The sequence below is a fragment of the Balaenoptera ricei genome, chromosome 14, assembly GCF_028023285.1.
Source record: "Balaenoptera ricei isolate mBalRic1 chromosome 14, mBalRic1.hap2, whole genome shotgun sequence".
Lineage (NCBI taxonomy): Eukaryota > Metazoa > Chordata > Mammalia > Artiodactyla > Balaenopteridae > Balaenoptera > Balaenoptera ricei.
Window position 1 is genome coordinate 7,279,210 of NC_082652.1, and position 20,279 is coordinate 7,299,488.

A 20,279-nucleotide genomic window follows, 5' to 3' on the forward strand; every position below is an offset into this window, starting at 1 on the left:
AGGAGAGAAGCAGAGATTGTGTGCACAGGAATACTGCAGGCCTTGCTGGAGGGGCCAGGGCAGGGCGTGGGGGGAACGAGGCCAGAGAGGCAGGCAGAAACCAGACAGCCCCATGTTTCCTGAGAAAGCTTGGGCTTCACTCTCCAGTCAGAGGATTTTAAACCGGGGAGTGGTGTGGTCATACTTGGCGATTTATGTAGATGATTCAGGCAGCCAGGAGAGGATGGATTTGAGGGGGTAAGACCAGAAAGCGGGGAGATCAGTTAGAAGGCTGAAAGAGGATTGAGAAGAAAGATTTTCAGGCAGCCAGACTCTTTGACTTGGAGGCTTACACCAGACTCATTGCACAGCCTGCTGAGTCTTGCTTTGCACACAATTCAGATAACAACACGCTTGGTCCTATGGCTAATCTGTCAGCGGCAGATTTTTTAAAGGGTGTAGGGAAAAACTAGTAGAGCCAATTACACCATCCAGAAATACATGAAGCTGCACAAAAAATGTAAGATCAGCTGTTAAGCACAGGATTTGGGTTGCTAGAAGACTTCGGACACGGATTAACCTTTCTAAGTATTGGTTTCCTCATCTTTAAAAGGGGAGAATTAAAATACCGTCCTTATGAGACTTTGGAGGATTAAATAAGATAATGTTTGTAAACTGTGGAACACAGTGCATGACCATGATAAATGCCAGTAAATGAAGCTGCGACGGTTGTTAATGAAGTGGTTGAGGCTGTTTGGTTTAGGGTAGTGCTTCCCTAATTCTGTGATTGTTAATGGCGATTACAGTAAGAGGGCTCTGGTAAAGAAATTGGGGGAATCTGGTTAAATAAGAGGAGTTTTGCTTTGCTTTGCTTTGTTTGGTTTGGTTCTTACAGCTAGTGTGTGTTGTAGTATTTCCCACACTTACTCCATCGCAGAACTCAGTCTGGTGGGGCTAGGTTCCCCGGGGCACACTTGGGCAAATGCTTATTTAAGGACATAAATGTATCCATCTGCTTCCATGGCCCAGGGGTATTGGTTTTTCATAGACCCACTGTAGTTACTTGATATTGATGATTCTGTCTCATCAAAGGCTGTCCTTTGTGCTTTCATGTGCTCTGTTTAAGAAGGCAAGGAAGGAGACTTCCCTGGTGGTGCAGTGGTTAAGAATCTGCCTGCCAATGCAGGGGACGCGGGTTTGAGCCCTGGTCTGGGAAGATCTTACATGCCACGGAGCAGCTAAGCCCGTGCACCACAACTACTGAAGCCTGTTCACCTAGAGCCTATGCTCCGCAACAAGAGAAGCCACAGCAATAAGAAGCCCAGGCACCGCAACTAGAGAAAGCCTGTGCACAGCAACGAAGACTCAGTGCAGCCAAAAATAAATAAATTAATTAATTTTAAAAAAATAAAGCAAGGAAGTGTATATAGTATTTAAGATTTCTGATCCCAATTGATCAAACCTTTAAAAAATGACATTTTTAACATGTTTATTATAGAAAAATTTAAAAATACAGAACTATAAAGAAGAAAAATATAATCACATGTAATACCACCGCTCAGATAAACACTGTTAAACATTTTATACATTTTCTTTATGTGTTTTCTACCACTAGGATCATTCTGCATGTAGAGTTTTTGACTTCTTTTTTATCTAAATTTATGCTCTGGGCATTTTCTTATTTTTTGTCAGAAGATCCTTACATGACATGATTTTTAGTGGCTTATGATATTTTATCATGGCGGTATGCCACAATTTATGTGACTAGTCCTTTATTACTGGATATTAAGGTACTGGGTTTTTTTGCTTTCATAAATTATATTGCGGTTAACATCTTTGAACATAAATCTGTTAAAATATCAACACCTAATTTTTTTGAAAATGAGTCAGTCTTAAGTATCTAGGCAGTTCTTTTAGTTAGAACATCTTATTCCCTACATCACTTATAATTGCAGTATTTTTGTTGTGAAATTTAAGTAGAATAATTTAGAATAACTCATTCTCCTTTGACTAATCCCTTTCTCTACCCACAGACTAAAAAAAAAAAAATCTCGTTATTAGAATAGCATTTTCTCATACTGAATAGAAGATGAATAATTTCAGTCATGTGAGAGTAAACTTTTATCTATTAAACTGAATTCTTGAGTCAGGTGTTGGAAAGTTCATGTCATGATGTATTTTAAATGTAAAAGCAAAATTGTCAAAAGATGTAGTTTTAATATACATCTGGGATCTACCTGGATAGGCATTTTCTTATCTGCATCTGTGTAAAGACTATCCCAGAAAATTCACATACATGCTTTTCTTGTAGTTTGTGGTGAAGACGGGAAAACCCCAAAGCTCTTACTAAACAAGTGAACGCTTTGGTTGGTTGTCTTGGCAAGAAACTACTAATAAGAAAAGCAAAGTTTAGAAATTCTGTCTTCTGTAGGCTGCTTTCTTTTGGGGAGGGGGGGAGGGATCTGGATTTTTAAATTACGGTAGAAGCTATTAATTGACCTCCCTCTACTTAACTAAAGTGTTCCAATAATTGGCATTCTCCATGCCCTTCATCAAATATAATGATTGATGCCCCCCCCATCATGATTAGATGCCCGGGCATTTCTGCTCCCACACCACACTTGCGTAATTACCGAGAGTCAAGTGTGTTTTCTCTCAGACCTGTTCATTCTGATTTTTTTCTTTTTTTTTTTTTAATTTTTGAAATTTATTTAATTAATTAATTTATTTATGGCTGCGTTGGGTCTTCGTTGCTGCGTGCAGGCTTTCTCTAGTTGCCGCGAGTGGGGGCTACTCTTCGTCGTGGTGCGCAGGCTTCTCATTGCAGTGGCTTATTGTTGCGGAGCACGGGCTGTAGGCGCGCGGGCTTCAGTAGTTGTGGCACACGGGCTCAGTAGTTATGGCTTGCAGGCTCTAGAGCGCAGGCTCAGTAGTTGTGGCGCACGGGCTTAGCTGCTCCGCGGCATGTGGGATCTTCCCGGACCAGGGCTCGAACCCATGTCCCCTGCATTGGCAGGCGGATTCTTAACCACTACGCCACCAGGGGAGTCCCTCATTCTGATTTTGTTGCAGTAATTACATGATTTCATTAAGTACTGTGGCAACCGAGGAACCGTGCGTGAAAAGAGTGAAAACTGTAAGCTGAGTGCTTTGGAAAGAGTTACTATAAGGTGATTCACTAGGGGAAAAAAAGCTTGCTAGTGTTCCAGGAGGATTCTGCTCTCATCTTGCTTGTCCAGTGTCTTCAGTTTCCCCACATTAGAAGGTGTGGTCTAGGCAAAGAACTTCTGGAAATCGAGCTAGTGGACCCTTTCTCTAAGAAAGGACCTTTGCCTTAAGTGAAAAAAATGGATAGATCTTTAAAATTCTATGTGTTTAGTGAGTTACTGCTTTAACCAAACTGCTTAGTTAACCAGCAGCTGACTGGTTCTGATTATATGAAGTGAGGGCTTCTCTGTGTTTTCCTGGCTCACCTGCTGTGAGATTCTGATTCTGTAGGACTAGGCTAGTGCCAAGTGTGCCAAGCCCCTTGCTTTTGGGAGATGAGGGACAGAGGCAGGTAACATTGTGTTCAGCTTGGGTCCCGTCCTGCCTTTTGCTTCTCATCCCTTTCTTCTTCTACCCGGAGTCCCCAGGAATTACAAGGCCAGTGATACTAGGAAAGTAACATGTATTATCGACACCACTATCCACACAAGTCCAGGAAGTGGGGAGATCTTGGTCCCCCCCCCTCCCCCCCGCCAAATATTAGGAAATACGTCTTCTAGGAAACAAAAAAACAAAAAAACAACGGAACACCCTGGTATGTTGTGCCTGCCAGAAGTAGAAAACAATCAAATCCTGTGTAGCTGAGACCACTTCTTCCCTGGGGCTAGTCCGTTTATTTTCAAGCCCAGCTTTTTGCATTTCCTGTGGTCAATTGCACTTACAGTGAATAACATACTAATTTTTAAGATGCGAGTCAGCTCCATATGGAAGGGATTGGTCGAGTCTATGTCCATTGTCTGCTACTTTCTGAGGACAGCAAGTTTCTCTCAACAAGAAGGATTTTGATATCTGCGATCAGAAGTAGCAGTCTTTATTAATCTAATATGTTCTGCTTGTTGAGTGGTTGTTTCGGTGGAACATTTGATAAGCAGCTGGCAAATTTACTTTCCCGAGTAGGCTGTAGCCTTGGAGATGGTTTCACACAGCCCACGAGATTGCTGTATTTTAGAACAGTTTCATAATGTTCTACAGTTCTTTCACTGCATTTTTTGTATTTTCATATCCTTAATTTTTTTTAACATGTTAAACAGTCCAACTCAGCAACTGTTAAGTTTTTTCATAGAAACTCAGGGAACATTTGGATTGAATCAAGCCACATTGGGTTGTGTTTACAGGTCACCTCTGGGTTATTATAGGCTTGGATTACAGGCTCCACCTGAAAGCCTGCCTTCAAATGGAAGACTGGTGAAATGAGTGCATCACTGGGAAGGTCTTTTCACTGAATGGAAGATGAATTTGGGTTTTCTGATAACCTAACCTTTAGTATTAAAGCCCAAACTCAAATTGCATGTGACTTTGGTGAAATCTACCGTAAAATTAATTGGTGAACTAGATCAAGTGTAGCACGATAAAAGGAAACGAGGTTAACCTGGCTGAATGCGTGCCAACCTTTTTATCACCTAATCCATAAGCCTGCTGTGTTTAACGTCTGAATGCAACCTGAACTTTTCTAGTGGAAAGTAAAAGGCTAAGATTTCTTTCATTCTGTATCTTTGTATTATATATAACTTTCTATTTAATTTTATTTGGAGAGGAAAAAATCAAAATGAATTTCCCAGCAAAAGGAACCAGTGTTTCTTTGAGAAGGACCCATCTGAGTTAGGGGCAGCAAATGTACAGATTGGTCTGGGACATCTTGTTTTACCAGAGAGCAGGGCAGCTGTCAAACCTCTGGAGTATGTCAGCCTAAGAGCCAGCTCGAAGTGTCTCCCACTGGCCATGGACATTTTGAGCATTGGAAAGATTAATGACTACAGCTGATTAAAAATCTGTTACTTAATAATGATACCTCCAAAAAAAGCTTATTGGTCGTTTTTGGAGGTTGCTTGAGCACTAACTCAATCTTCTAAAAGTTGACTTTAAAAGTGGAGGGGCGGCAAAATCAAACATTAATCCTGCTTTTTCCTATATAAATTATTTCCGATACTCAAACAGATGAGGCAGAATGCTCATAGAGGAATTCAAGCCAATACATACAAAAGATGAAATTAAAGAATTTTTAGTAAGTGTAGTTACAGCATTGTAGTTAGAGTTATGAAGTTCTTGCCCATTAAACATACATATTAAAGTTTTTAAGGGTGAAATGATATTATGTTGAGATTTGCTTTAAAATACTTCCCCCCCAAAAGTGGGGAGTACAGAAGAAACAAGACTGGCAAATGTCGCTAATTGCTGAACCTGGGAGAAGGGCACACAGGGATTCATTATACTACTTACCTCTGCTTTTGCTTTCTGTTTGAAATATCCTAATAAAAGGGTAAATGAGAGGCATAAATAGAAATGAAATTTAGGTGATTACTGGAACTTGAAAATAGAGAAGTGGTGGTAGACTGGATTTTGTGTAGTAGCGTAGATTCTGTGGCGTAATTCATGGTGTAATCCTGTAGAAAACACACCTGGAGACAAAATACCCTAACTCTTAATGTCATACCTCTGGAGTTACTTCCTGGCACTTGTGACTTTGGTGATCTCTAAAACCTCCCTAAGATTGCATTTCCTTTTTCCTGAGTAAAATGGGGACAAATCTGTCTCACCCTCGCTGAGAGGATTAAGGAGATATAATGCATGAAGGGACGGTGGCAAAGCGCCAAGCACGCGGTGAGAGCTCAAGAAATGTTCACAGGTACTGTTGAACTGTGTCAGGTGCTGGCGAGAGTGAAGCTGTCACGTCACCACCAGTAACTTGTCTTACTTAAATCTTTAAGTTCGCATCTGTTTGATTTTTTTTCCCCCTTTTTCTCCCCTGAACCTTTCTTTTTTAAACTTTTTATTTTATATTGGAGTATAGCGGATTAACAATGTTGATAGTTTCAGGTGTACAGCAGAGCGACTCAGCCGTACATATACTTGTGTCTGTTCTCCTCCCCTGAGCCTTTTCTTTGAAGAGCAAATGCAGTCAGGGCTACAGGCTGCAGTACAGGGTGAACGGCGCCCTCTGGCGTTAGGCCCTGGGAGCTGAACCCCGCCCATCTCCGTGGCGGTCTTGGCGCGGAGACTTATGCTCAGGAGGACAGGCTGTGTTCTGGTTGCTGCCCTCCCAGAGCCTGGCGTGTAATGGTGCTTCTTAAGTATTTTTTGAATGAATGAATGAAACGCGCAAGCCGCTGTGTTGGAGCATGTTGAGCCATACATAGTCTAGGTACTGGAGTTCATTGAGTGTCTTAAAAAAAAAAAAAAAGATGTGTAAAGTATTGTGGGTTCCAGGCCATCACAATCATAAACATTACTCCCACATTCTCGTAGGCTTTCCAAGAGGGCTGAATTTCAGCTCAAGAGAAGGGATTGTGTGACGCTGACCCACCGCTAATGATTCTCCACATATGTGTTGCATGTCTGATGTCTACGCAGTAATGGGTAGTTTTGCTTTAGAGCAATCACTGTCATAATCTTAATTTTTTCCCTTTATGCTTTGCTTCCAAACTGTGATCACTCCTGTGGTGAAGTAGGGGTGCAGATAGTTTCACCTGGTTGGTTGTAATAACGAGCATTAATCTATGATGTTACTGTTTAAAAATTTATTATAAACATTCAAAGAAGCTAATCTTCAGAACAGCTTAGCAAGGTTTTAACAACTGACAGGTAGTGGCCTGAGGCCCAGCAATCAAGAGTCCTCCAGATTGAGTTGAACACATATTTAGCAGTAGGCATGTGTTGGCCTGGGTACTGTGCTGGGTTCTGGGTGTCGGGGAGTGAACAGGGCTCAGTTTTCCTCTTAAGGGGCCTGAGGTTCTCATCAGAAGGGTGAGCGTGAGCTCAGACGCCGTTGTATTTCATGGGGAAAGCCATTCCAGTTCTGTCAGTCAGGTCTTTGGCGAGACACGGCACTCAGCTTGGGGAAGCTGGGTGTAGACGCCCCCAGGACTGGTGCAGGACTGGCCACAGGTGTGCACTTCTCAGCCCCAGGCCTGAGGGATGGAGCTGGGTGTGGAGAACGAGAGAGGGGGCTGCTTTTGATTGGGGTGGGGGGTTTGGTCACCTACAGCGACCCCAGAGGGAGGGGACCCAGAGAACCCCCTCCTCATTTCACTCTCGTCCCACCCTCAGTCCCCATCGCTGAATCCAGCTAGAACCAGAAGGCAAGGGGCCTCGGTGGTGGATGTGGATCAGCCAGTTGGCCCCTGGGGCACAGAGCAGGATGGAGAGGGGATCTCAAGGAGAGATGGAAGATTCCAGCCCTGGATTAGTCCTCTGGATGCCATAACACATTACACAACTTGGTGGCTTAAAACAAGACAAATTTATTCTCTCACAATCCGGGAGACCAGAAGTCCTAAATCAGGGGTGTCCATGCTCCCTCCAGAGACTCTAGGAGAGAATCCGTCCCTTGCCTCTTCCAGCTTCTGGTGTTGCTGGCCTCCTTGGCTTGTGGCCGTATCACTCCATTCCCTGCCTCTGTCTTCACATGACCTTCTCCTCTCTCTGTGTTCTCCTCTGTGTGTCTTGTATAAATCCACTGGCCATTGGATTTAGGACGACCCAGGTAATCTAGGATGATCTTTGTCTTCTTTAACTTAATTACATCTGCAAAGAGTCTTTCCCCAAATAAGGTCACATTCCCAGGTTCCAGGGATTAGAATGTGGACATTTCTTTTGGGGAGCCACCATTCAGTCCACTACAAGCACCCGTCACTCGCAGGAGAGTTAAAACGCCATTGTGATACCGTGATAGCTGTTGGTGTGACTTTGTTTAATTTGCCTTCAGTCGAGGGGCACTCTGCGAGGGCAGGGTCCGACCTGCCTCGTTCACCCCTGTGTCCATCGCCGGCCCTGCCCAGGGTCAGTGCGTAACAGTGCCTCAGAAAATCCTTGTTTGGATGAATGAATAAACAGATGAACAGACAAGCACCATGAACTACAATACAGAGTAAAACCAGGGGTGTGCTCTGTGAGGCCACAAAAAGCTCAGATGTCACTGTGTGCTGAAGGAAAGCCAGCTCAGTTATATCAGTTGGGTCTCTGGCACGACAGGGGGCGCTCAGCTTGGGGGAGTCGAGGGACGTTTAGTAAAGGTGTTCTTTACAAGGAGATGGTGGGTGTAGACCCCTCAGGGCTGGTGCAGTTCAGCTTCGAGCCGAACACTTGCAGGGATGGATCGAGCGGTGTGTGAGTTGTGCCTCGGAGAGCACCCGGCGATCAGGCAGCGAGAGCGTGTGTAGCTTTGCGTGCGACTCTCGGAGTCGAAAAAGGCCCAGAGCCACAGCCAGGGCAGGGGTTTGAGGAGGGGCGTTATATATAGGCCGGGGAGCAGCGTGAGCAGAGTTGTTGGTGAGGAGTGTTTTATCTGCCAGATGGAATGGTTACTTGTTGAATAAAATGGGATCCTTGACTTTGTACAAATACTAGGCTCTGAGCATGGCAGTAGGTGAGAGGGCAAACCTGTGTTTTTTTGTTTGTTTTGTTTTTTGTTTTTGGGCTGCACCTCGTGGCATGCGGGGATCTAGTTCCCCAAGCTGGGATCAAACCTGTGCCCCCTGCAGTGGAAGTGCAGAGTCTTAACCACTGGACCTCCAGGGACGTCCCCCAAACCTGTGTTTTTATCTCAGTTCCCCAGCCCAGATTCTGTGTCCTTACTGGGTTTTGAGCATTTAAAGGACTTCAGTACGATCAAGAATTTCCATCTATTTTGTTGAAATTTGCTAACATAATTCAATAATGTCATTTACTTTGTTATGATAAGGATTATATTATAGTGTAAAGGGGGAATAAGGGACTACTCTGAGTATTTTTCCATAAAAGATTTAGCTTGGAAACATAGGCAGATTTGCCCATTGTAGTGTTTATAGGAAGGCACAGTTATAATTATAGTTGAAGGGGCAGACAGGCCAGCTTAAATCGGAACTTCACATTGTGGAAGCATCTGGTTTGGAAAACATCCACTACAGACCCAAACCTTGACCCAGCTCTGGACAGTGGGGCGCAGGCAGGCCCCCGTCCTGGCCCCGAGTGCCTCTCAGTTGTAACTACTGCATGTGTCATGCAGAGGGGGGTTTGTCTGTTTTCCTCCTCACCAACTTTATTTTCTACCACACTCCCCCAACCCAAATAAATAATGACCTGTGCATTTGAGGTAGAATGTACATTCTGTGAGAACGTCATATAGTGATGTAAGCCTCCCAGGAGAGAACAATAGCTCCACTCTGCCTGGACAAGTATATGTAAAAGACCTTGGTTTTTTGTTTGTTTTAAACAAAGGCAGCTTATCTCCCTAGAGCCTCTGCCCTTCTGGTTCTACTAATACCTAACAGGTTTTTTCTTTTTTAATTAAAACATAATTACTTTCTATAAATTTATATATGCTTATTATAAATGATTCAAACACTATACACAAGTAGAAAGAGGAAAGTAAAAAAAAAAAAAAAAGTCACGCCATTGAGAGGTCGCTGTTAGCTTTGGGTGACCGTCCTTTCAGACTGCCCTGCTCACGGATGGACAGATGGGCAGAAATCACTGTATAAGTGGATCTTATTGTAATTGCTGCTATCACACATCTCAGTTTTCTTTGATTTTGAACAGAAAAGGAAACTGAAGTGAAACTGAGTACATTTATAAAAATGTTTCATTACCACAGAGAGATTATTTCCTGAAAAGATTTCTCTATGGTTAAGAAAAAGAATCATGAGAAACCATCAAGAGGCTGGGACCCAGTTTTCAATTTCAGGGTGTATGGCTCCGCACGAGGCCTCCTCTCGCGCGAGTCCTCGGATCAGTAGGACGCGGGGTGGAGAGTCAGATCGCGCGTCACCCAGCGTGGCTGCCACTTAAGCCTTGCTGAGTGTGGTGGGCATGGTGCCCCGAGTCCTTTGCAAACGATAGAACAAGGCTGGCTGCTTCCTCCCAGTTTTCCTCAGCTGGGATGATGAAAAGGAACGTTGGGGAGGAAGGTCTTTCTCTAATGCAATATCAAAGGCGTGTTTGGGCGCTGATGCTTGTGCTGGAAGAGCTTTATCAGAGGCTTAAGAAAGAGGCTTTTCCCCACTTCAGCCTACGCCCTGGCCACCGCTCCCGCCACCACTGTCTCCACTGTCCACCTGGAGAGGGTGCGGGTGTGCCCTGGGTGGCCACTGAGAATTTCCTGATAGTCTTGTAAAAACATCTGAGTACCCGGGGATAGAAAGAGTACAGCCAGCATAACGGTCGTCTCCATCGGTTGGAATTTTGTTTTGCCTCTGCATTCTGTGCATGACATGTTGTAGGAGAAGTGATTCTGACCTGCCTTGGACCCCAGGAGAATAAGCTTTATTCGTAGATATATTTTAGGGTGGAACTGTGAGGCAGGGATCACCTGGGGGCTTTGAAGACACTCTCTAGGCCTGGGTCTCCTCCTAGAGAACTGAGCTCATCTGGGGCTGGTCTGGGCCTGGGGAACTTGTCAGCGCCCCCTTGCCTTCAGGTAGTTCAGCTGACGCTGAGAACCCCTGCAGTAGGCTGGCACTTGGCGGTGCTAGGACGGTGCACTTCCCTCATGCGATGCCTTTCCAGTGGCCCCTCGGGAGCCCTGTGCTTGTGGTCTGCCTGCGCTGAAGACTTGGGGAAACTCCTGATCGGATGGCCCTTAGATCCAGGACGAGTGAGACCCTCCACCGCAGTCCCCAAGGGTTCCTCTATTACGGGAGCCCATCTGTTGCATAAAGGATTTGGGGCATTTGTTGCTTGACAAGCACAGCTCATGGTTTTTTTCTTTTTGACTCTGCATTTTGTTACCCACCTTGTTTGCCAGATCTGGCCTCAAGTGACTGGCTTTTTAGGGGATGAGAGGGTCTCTGATTGATTCAGCAGATCCTTGCTGAGTGGCTGCTGTGTGCTGGCTGTTTGGCACACCACAGATGACAGGACGCCCAGAGGGGGTAAGAGTGAGCGGGCGCACAGACGTAGTGCTCACTGGTTGCCGTTGGTGGCAGGAAGGAAACAGGTGCTATGACAGAGGGCGGCTGCTGGCTTAGCGACGACGGCCAGGGAGGCCTCTGCAGACACGGCGCTCAGCTGGGGCCGGGCAGTGAGGCGGGGCCGGGGGCCTGCTGGGGAGAGCTTGGCTGGTCCTCAGAACTGCTGGGACGGGGCGAGCGAGGGCCAGGTCACCCCAGGGCTCAGAGATCAGGGCCTGACGAGTTCGGTTCCACTTTCGCTGATTCTCAGTTGGAGAATAGGAGGGTGCCTGTTCCTCTCACTTCTCTGGGCCTCACTCAGGGCCTGGCAAATAACGGTTGCTCGGTAAGTGTTTATTGAACACAGAACTGATTGAGTCAGAATGATGGCGTGCACGGGGCAGTGGGTCCTGACAGTGGCCTTGAATACCTGCCCCTTCCCGCCCATCAGATGAGACCAGTGGGAGCAAAAGATCTCATCAACAGTCTGTTTTATTTATTTATAATTAAAGTTTAAATTTTGAGATAATTGTAGATTCACATGCAGCTGTAAGAAATAACACAGAGATCCTGTGTAGCCTTCACCCGGGTTCCCCCACTGACAACATCTTGCAAAATTCTAGTCCACTCCCAAGCCAGGATTTTGACACCGATATGGTCAGAGCAGGGCACCGTGGCCACGAGGAGCCGTCTTCTTGCCTCTTACAGCCACTTCCCTCCCCCCAACCACGAATCCATCTCCGTTTCTGTAGTTTTGTCCTTTCAAGAATGTTGTATACACAGAATCTTGGAGTCTGTGACCCTCTGGGCGGGTTTGTTTCTTTCGCTTAGCCTTGTCCCCTGGATCTTCGTCCAAGCTGCACGTGTCTCAGCAGCTCATTCTTTCTTAGGTCTGCGCTCTGCTTGTGGTGTGGGTGTAGTACTGCATTAAGCCGTTCACCTGCTGGACACCTGGGTGGCTTCAAGTTTTTGCTTACAGAGAAGGGCGTTCTGAACATTCATGTGCAGGTTTCTGTGTGAACATAAATTTTCATTTCTCTGGAATAAATGCCCAAGTGTACGATTTCTGGATGGTACGGTAGTTACCTGTTTTGTTTTAAAAGAAATTGCCGAGCTGTTTCCAGGGTGGCTGTACAATGGCTGGTTGGTTTGTTCTTTTAAATGGCTTAATCGAAGGGAAGACCCTTCTGCAGGACCTCTGCATGCAGTGTACCTGGAGGCTGAGCTGCTGTGGGTAGGGGTTGGGGTGGTGCTGGGAGCCCCCCAGGACCCCTCCAAAGTCTGCAGGACCAGGAACCCGATTAAACCAGGTCTTTCCAGCCCCCATCGTCCTTGCTGGCTGAAAGCAGCAGCAAGAGAGGAGAGTATTTCTACTGTACTAGTTTTATAGTGTTGAGCTAGAGGCTTCATATTCTATTTTAACTTAAATTCTGCTTTACCCTGAGCCTAATCTTGAGGGCGCTGCCCCGTGGTCCATGCGAGAGAAGCAGAGTACGTGTCTGCTGAGGAGAGGAGCCCCCCACTCGGTGCAGGGCCTCCTGCTAGAGACCTGCATCCATGGCTCTTTCTTTGTTCTCACACGTGTGAGAGTGTGTGTGTGTGTGTGTGTGTGTGTGTGCACGTGCTGGGAATTGTGCACTAGCACCAAAGGGTATGGCTGGAGGGGGAGGGGTTGACGTGGAGGCAGCAAGACCAGCAATCTACAGTCAGACGAGCAAGAGGAAGGAAGTAGCAGCGAAAATAGCCTGGGTGGAGTGGGGTGTAGAAAATATCAAGGGGAAGACAGGATTGCTGGTGTGGGGCTGACAGAGAGCTTCGGAGAGAAACGGGGGCAAATAAGACTTCAAGTCCAGAAAGCGAGGCGGCTGCAGGCCGTGGAGGAGCCCCTCACCAGCAAGTGGAAAGGGGACTGAGCTAGAAGTAAGACACGTTGGTATTTTTGCTTTTTTATTCAAATGTACTTCTGGTTACGTTTCATTAGGACTTCCTCACCTTTTCTCAGACCTCGCATTAACCCCTCTCACCTCTGAGGTCCAGGCGGGCTTCTCCACCCACTCGTGACCTGCCACCCCCCGGAAGCGCAGGACCCCTGTCGGGCAGATAAATCCCCGCCCCCAGCTTTGGGTCAGCGGTCAGGAGCTGGGGAGACTCAAGCCTCTGCTCAGACGTGAAGAGCCGGTGTCGGGCGTAGGGGCAGAGTAGAACAGGGCCCCTGAGTGGATTCCTTCCCAGGGTCTCGGGCTTTCGTGTTTGATCTCAAAGCCTGATGACTAAGCCTGAATTGACACCATGCCAACTGGCCCTCCTCTGTTAAAAAGTGATTCTTTCACTTCTCTGGAACAGCAGCAACTCGTTTTGGAAAACTCTAGCTCCAAATCTTTAGAGCCGTCCGCTCCTAAGAGCACAATGGCAGTGGTAAGGAATTCCGGTCACAGCGCAGCTCCTGGGGTGAAAGCTTCAGCAGGTCCTGGGACAAAGCCCGTCCTGCAGGCCTGGAGGAGAGGAAGTGGTCTCGCTCTTTAAGAACGGGAACAGCGTCCAAACTAGAAATCGGAGCTGGCGTCGGGATGGGGGCAGCTGCCCAGCCAAACGGAAGCTGCTGCGGTGGCCCCGGGGGTGGGGCTCGGGGCTCACACGCTGGTTCTCATCACCCTGTATGGTCTTTGCAGACGCAGAATGTTCAGCTTAACAAAGAAATGACGCTGGCCAGCAACCGGAGCCTGGCAGAAGGAAACCTTCTCTACCAGCCCCAGCTGGACTCTCTGAAAGCACGTTTGACCCAAAAATACCAGGAACTCCAGGTGCTCTTTGAAGCCTATCAGATAAAAAAGACCAAATTAGGTAACTCTTTCAGGGTGATCTTTCAAGAATAAAGAGCTGAGGCAAGGGTGCATTTTCAAGCTGTTGCACTAACCAGGAAAGAAATGTTATTATGGAACAATTTCAGATTAAGACAGTCATTACTGCTGTGAAAAAATAGTTTATATATAGGATTGTGTCAGTAATTTAGAAAAAGAGACTTGACTACTTTTTAAACAAGACCCTACCTTTTCCAAACAGTATAGAAAAAAGGCAATTTTCTGAATTATGATATACAACTAATGTTTTATCCTTGAAGTTAGGCCCTCACAGTTAATGTTGAAAAATATTCATCCCTGGAATACTTTATTTTAATGTCACACTTTACTTTGGAGCCATTATGAAGTGACGCAAGCATTGACTATTGTTGAAGCCTGAGTGCATTGGGGGTAGCTTTCAAGGAAACTCTGAGATTAAGAGAAGGTTAAAAAAGGGGAGTTCCCTGGTGGTCCAGTGGTTAGGACTCAGTGCTTTCACTGCCGTGGCCCTGGGTTCAATCCCTGATCAGAGAACTAAGATCTCACAAGCCGAGGGGCACAGCCCCCCCAAAAAAAATAGGAGAGAGAAGGTTAAGAAATCACCCCCTTCAGTGAAGTGTACAGTGACGTCCGATACCATGATCCCTGTATCCGTATAACTGCAGTAGAAATGCACTGTAACATGCCCTACCAGAATGAGTAAAGGTGAAAAGACGGGCAACACCCGTGCTGGTGGGGATGTGCGGTTCTTCCATTGCCGGGAGGAGTGAGAATTGGAGAAGCTGTTTGTTAGCACCTGCTACAGTGAAAAGTAGGCATGCCCTGTGATTCAGCAGTTCCCCTGCTGGGTGTCTCCCCCGCAGAAGCGAGTGTTCACTCGTGTCTATCGAAAGATGCACGCGAGAACGTTCGTTATAGCTTGCTCTGTGGGAGCCAAACTTGCAGACAGTCTAAGTGTCCGTCCACAGAATGATGGGTAAGTCGTGACACTTATACAACTTTCAGTGCCACAAAGCGCTGAAAGAAATGAACTGCCGATTCGTGCAGCAACACGGATGGTCTCAGAGACATGGTATTGAGTGAAAGAGGCCAGCACAGAGCACATACTGTGTGAGTCCACTTGTGTGAAGTTCAGAACCAGGCAGAACTCTTGGGTAGTGAAGGTCAGCACCTCTGGGAGTGGGCCTGGGAGCCTGTGCAAACATTCTGTATCCCAGTCTGGGTCATGGTGGTTGGGTTTGTGTGTGTAAAAATTCAGGTGGTACGCTTAAGATGTGTATACTTTATGTATGTATGTAAATTATCACTCAGAACTCCAAAGGAAATAAATTATGGGGTGACTGCAGGGTTAGGTTGCAAGGTTAGGTCACATGCTCAGTAATCGCCGCTGCGTTGTGAGGCAGGTGGGTGACACTGGCTGCGTTACGGCCTTTCCTGTCAGCTTCCTGGAAAGTCAGCTCAGTAGGTGTGACTCTCCTGTCGCCTCTCCAGCGAAAGTACACTCTTTCTTCGAAAGGGAAGTGGGGAGGAGACTGGGGGAGCGTGTCGTCCTGAGGGGCCGGGGATCATGGTGGTTTCTGAGGGTGTGCCGGTGCCCCTCACCCGATCGTGCCTCCTGCTTCTTCCAGATAAACAGTCCAGCAGCGCTTCCTTGGAGACCCTGTTAGCGCTTCTGCAGGCGGAAGGGGCCAAGATCGAGGAGGACACGGAGGTAAATCCAGCCAGCCCAGCGGGACGCCCCAGGGCAGTTACCCGGGCCTGGGCCCAGCTCCCCCAGGGCCAGGCATGCCGGCTGCGCGGAGACGGCGGCCCAGCCGGTGGGCTGGGGAGAGCGCCAGCCTGGGGGCCAGGGGAGCAGCGGGGGCGGTCTGGTCCTCAGGTGAGGGGTGCACGCTACACTGAATCGGCGCCCGTCCCGTGGGTGCCGCTGGCTGAGTTACCATCTGTCTGCGTCAGCTGGCCGGGCACAGCCTGTGGGCACGGCCAGCTGAGCACCCGAGGCTTGAGCCTCGCTGAGCGATAAGGAAATGAGTCAGGGTCCAAAGTTGTGCAGTTGTAGCCTCGCTGGACTAGGCCGAGTGCTCTGAGGAACCGTCGGGCGGGGCGGCCCTCGTGGGCGCGAGCAGGTTTCTGTCCTGCCGACTGTGTGGGGCTGTCAGGGCGCAGCCAGTGGAGGGAAGGAAACGCTGGTCTCCGGCCGGGGGCTTAGCAGCTCGGGCCCCTCACCTTAAGGCGGGCTCTCCCCAGGGCCCGCCACCTGTCCGGCAGGTGGGACCAGCCCACCTGTCTTCCCGCTCACTCGGCCCGGGTGGAGCGCCAGCGGGGTCTGCAGCGAGCAGCGGCCGGGGACAGGGAAGGGATGCGTGTTGGGAGGAAGCTGGCCCTGCCTCCCCCGGTGCCCTGGGGGGTGAAGGGCGCTTCCTTCCCTCACAGCTGACCTGCCCCGTAAACCGGGTTTCTCCTGCTCCTTCAGAACATGGCAGAGAAGTTTCTCGATGGAGAGCTTCCCCTGGACTCCTTCATCGATGTCTATCAGAGCAAGCGGAAACTGGCCCACATGCGAAGGGTTAAAATCGAGAAGCTCCAGGAGATGGTGCTGAAGGGGCAGAGACTTCCCCAGGCCCCGCCGCCGGCCCCGCTGCCCCCCAGGGTGCCCGAGCCGGTGCCCGCTGCCCCCCTGCCCTACCCCTCCCCAGAGGCCAGCGGGCCCCCCTCTGCGGTGCCTCGGCGCATCCCTCCCCCACCGCCCCCGGTGCCTGCGGGACGCTTAGCCGCGCCGTTCGCCGCCGCCCTGGGCTCAGGACAGGGCCCCCTGCACCCAGTGGCGCAGTGTCCACTGCTGCCCCCGCGCGGGGGCCTCCCCGCACAACAGGGCTTCTCCCTGCAGCAGTTTGTGTTGCCACCGTACCCGCCGGCGCTGCCCCAGAGACCCCCGCCCCGGCTGCCTCCGCACCAGCCGGGCTTCATCCTCCAGTGAGCGGCCCTCGCCCTCCCCGCGAGACTCCCTCGCCGGCGCCTGCTGGCCGGGTCCGCGCGCGCGCAGACGGGGGCCGTGAGCACCGGCTGCTCTGCCAGGGGCTCTGGTGCTCGGGCCAGGGCGTCCATCTGGTTGTAGAGCCGTAGGTCAGGGGTAAGCAGACGTAGAACCCTGGTTGTGGACACCTAGGCGGTTGTGCGCTGGGCCTCAGCCGGGCCTCCCCGTGGTCGCGCTGGTTTGTCTTCTCGGTGTGATTCCTCAGTCTGGTGTTGAAGTCGTGAGTTTGGGAAAAGGCTCCCCCCACCGCCTCCGTTCCCACGTAGGATCGTGGTCCTCCCGTTGCAGCTTTATTTAATAAGCATGGTTCATCATTTCTGCTTTATTTTCAAGACGGTTCTGTGTGTCCCAGCCCACCGCCCACCGTAGCCCCTGGTGGGGGTCGGTCGGTGGGCCAGCCCGGAAGGTGCTTACTGAACCCGTGTGGGGCGGGCGGTCCTCACAGCCCCTCCCTCCCCCGAACCTGGATGCTTCAAAGCCACCCTCGGAGTTTGCACTTGGCCCACTGCCATGTCCAGAGGCCGGGCGAGTTGCAGCCGGGTGAGGAGGTGGCCGGGAGCTGGACTTTGCACAGCAAATGACGGCCCTAGCTCCTCCTCCTCTGCCTCCGCCTCGAGCCAGCCCGAGGCTCTCTATGAAGAAATACTCCTCCAATATTTTTACTATGTGTGTAATTTTCCTGTTTTATATTGGGAAAGAAAACTTTTTTGACACTCATAAGACCATTCAGGGAAACTTTATGAAAAATGCACATACTGTTCTGAGCAGGTTGAGAATACAGATGACGTGAACGCAGTTTCCTTTCTTGCAAGCAGTGCACGGTTGCCCCTGCGGGGGCCCGTGCTGTGCCTTAGCTTACCTGGTGCCAGGAGTGGCCGGCCAGGCGCTGGGGCGGCATCACCAGCCGCTGCTGCCCCTGCGGCTCTGCGTTCCTTGTCGTGTTACAGGTGGAAGAAAAGCCCACCCACTTTGAACCAGAATACCCTTAGCCAATATTCTCTGCCTCTGACTGGGCCTTGGGGCAGGGGTGTGACAGAGGGATGCCAGCAGCATCTCAGCTCGGCCTGGAGAAAGCCTGCCCCGCAGCGTTAGGGAGGTACCAACAAGCTCTGATGCTCTGGCAACACCCCGGGCTCTGCCTGCCCCCTGGGTTCTCATCCGCACGTGCCATGTGTGCTGGATTCCCAGGGTCCCAGGCGGGACTGGGGGTAGAGTTACCGCCCACCTGTTGACCAAAAAAGGCCCATGTGCTCAGTTGTGGAACTCCTGACTCCGGCCTGTGACTCCCCAGCTGGCTGCTGCCCAGGTGACGGAATCCAGGCAGAGCTCACACGGGGTCTGTCCTGGCAGGCCCTGGGCGAGGCCACCAACCTTTGTCCTCAGTTACTGTACATTTCTACTCCTGGACTTGAACTCTGCTGTATCGTAATTGTTTTTAAAGAGAACCGCTGCATAGGACGATTTACTGCCCTGCCAATCAGGTGGGCCTGTTCACGTCTGTGAATCTCGAGAGTGGTGCCACCCACCCCGTACCTCTGCCGCCTGCAAGGGGCACAGCCAAACGTGTGAGCTCGGCGTTGATGTGGGGGAGGGCCGCCAGGCTGGCCTTGCCGTCTCCAGGGCCGCATCTGCGCTGTGGTTGTAAAGCTGTTAAGACCCTTTTTAATAAATAGAGAATTGTTAATAACGGCCCTGTCCTTTATTTGCCTGGGGACCCTCATGACGTGTTTGGTTCTAGAGTATCAGCAATCAGCGTTCCAACAGTGAGGCTGGCTGGTGTGGCTCTTGAAGTTACAAAAACTAAAGGCCACTGAGGTGGCTGAAGTGGCCGCCTGGCCCTAACAGCAGAGTTGTTCTTGATCCGAGTTTCTCATGTGCGTCCAAAGAGTCAGAAGGAAGTGTGCTCCTCCTGTGTCGGGGTGTCTTTGGGATCTTAGCCGCCCTGCCAGGGCCTCAGCAGGGGACTCAGGGTGCCCCTTGGGCTCAGTCCCCCCCAGCTTCTGTCCACAGGGCCAGCTGCACAGCTGATGGAAACTCAGAACATTCTCTGCTGATTTCAAGTAAATGATACAATCCTGTGGCTGGCATTTTGCTCTCGAGACTCGCCCACAGGTGTTTAAAGGGGACCCATGGCTGAGTCACGCGCTGCTGGCGGCTGGGAGGAGGGACCTCACTGCCCGCTGGCGCCTTTGTGCCCCTGGGAGGGACTCTCCTCAGGGTGTTTGTGGAGCAGGAGCACGAAGCAGCCCCGTGAAAGCTTCCCTGTCACTGTGTCCTCTGAACGGATGCCATTGCCTTCGCGGCACGGTGCCAGGAGGGCATCTAGGAGACACTGCTATGCTTCTCCTGTAAGAGGGAAGCGTTTCCTGAGAAATCATCGTGCTTTTGTTTATGAGAATGTGTCTGACAGTTTTGTCTTTTCCCAGTGGCTGCTGGGAAGCTTACAGCCAAATCTGCAGTCCATCCCCCCTGGGGGCGCTGGGCTGGACAGAGCCACGTGTGACTCTCTCCTCCCTCCTCGGGACCGCTTTGCTCACGGGACAGCCAGGGAGGACCAGTGCCTGACCTCAGCCGACTGGTAGGTGCCGCGCGTGCTCACTGAGGACCTAGGTGCGGTCGGCTCACGCCATCCTTCACTGGTTTGGATTTGGTGAGAGAACCGTCTGCTTTAGTCTGTTTGCCGGAGCGGTTTTCCTTGCAAACAGGGACCAGACACCGCTCCCTCTCACTGCCCTTCCGGTTCACGGAGGCTGCTTTTCAAAGCCCTTTCTCACCTGACCACACCCGCCCCCTCACAGCCCCACTTCATCCTCCGGGAAACCGAGGCAGGGGGAGTGGCGTGCTTGCCACGCGGCAGGAGCCACACGAGGTGCCCTTTTCCTCCCCTGACCTGCACTGTCCTTTGGATCCACAAATGCTGGTGACCTTGGGGGAGGGGTGCGGTTGCTGAGGGCAGCCGGCCACGGGGTGCTTTCAGGGAAAGTGGGTGCGGACACAGCCAGCTGCGTACTCAGGAACCTAGACGCCTGGTAAGTTCTCCAGTGTCAAGGCTCGTTTGGCCACTCCAGTCAAGTCCAGCCAGGGGGTCAGGGTCACCACCAAGCTCAGATGTGAAATTCAGGTGAAGTTCAGGTAAAATTTGTAACTGAGGAATTGGCCTCATCCCCACCCCCACCCCCACCCCCACCCCCACCCCCACCCCCACCCCGGTTCCTGAAAGAGGCAGAGCTTCCAACAGCGCTGGGGGGAGGGGGCTCAAGACCCGAGGGGGCCTCTGGCTGGGAACAGAGGCCTCTCAGA

General features: G+C 50.1%; 1 protein-coding gene across 1 annotated transcript in view; it reads left to right on the forward strand.

Annotated features, from left to right (window-relative positions):
* The window catches only part of VPS37B (VPS37B subunit of ESCRT-I), a 26,549-nt gene extending 7,883 nt beyond the window's left edge, over positions 1–18,666 (forward strand). Inside the window, exons 2-4 of the mRNA XM_059893612.1 lie at positions 13,778–13,949; positions 15,574–15,656; positions 16,419–18,666. Coding sequence (XP_059749595.1) covers positions 13,778–13,949; positions 15,574–15,656; positions 16,419–16,922 — 759 coding nt within the window. The 3' untranslated portion in view covers positions 16,923–18,666. The remainder of the gene's footprint in view (positions 1–13,777; positions 13,950–15,573; positions 15,657–16,418) is intronic.
* Positions 18,667–20,279: the final 1,613 nt, after the last annotated feature.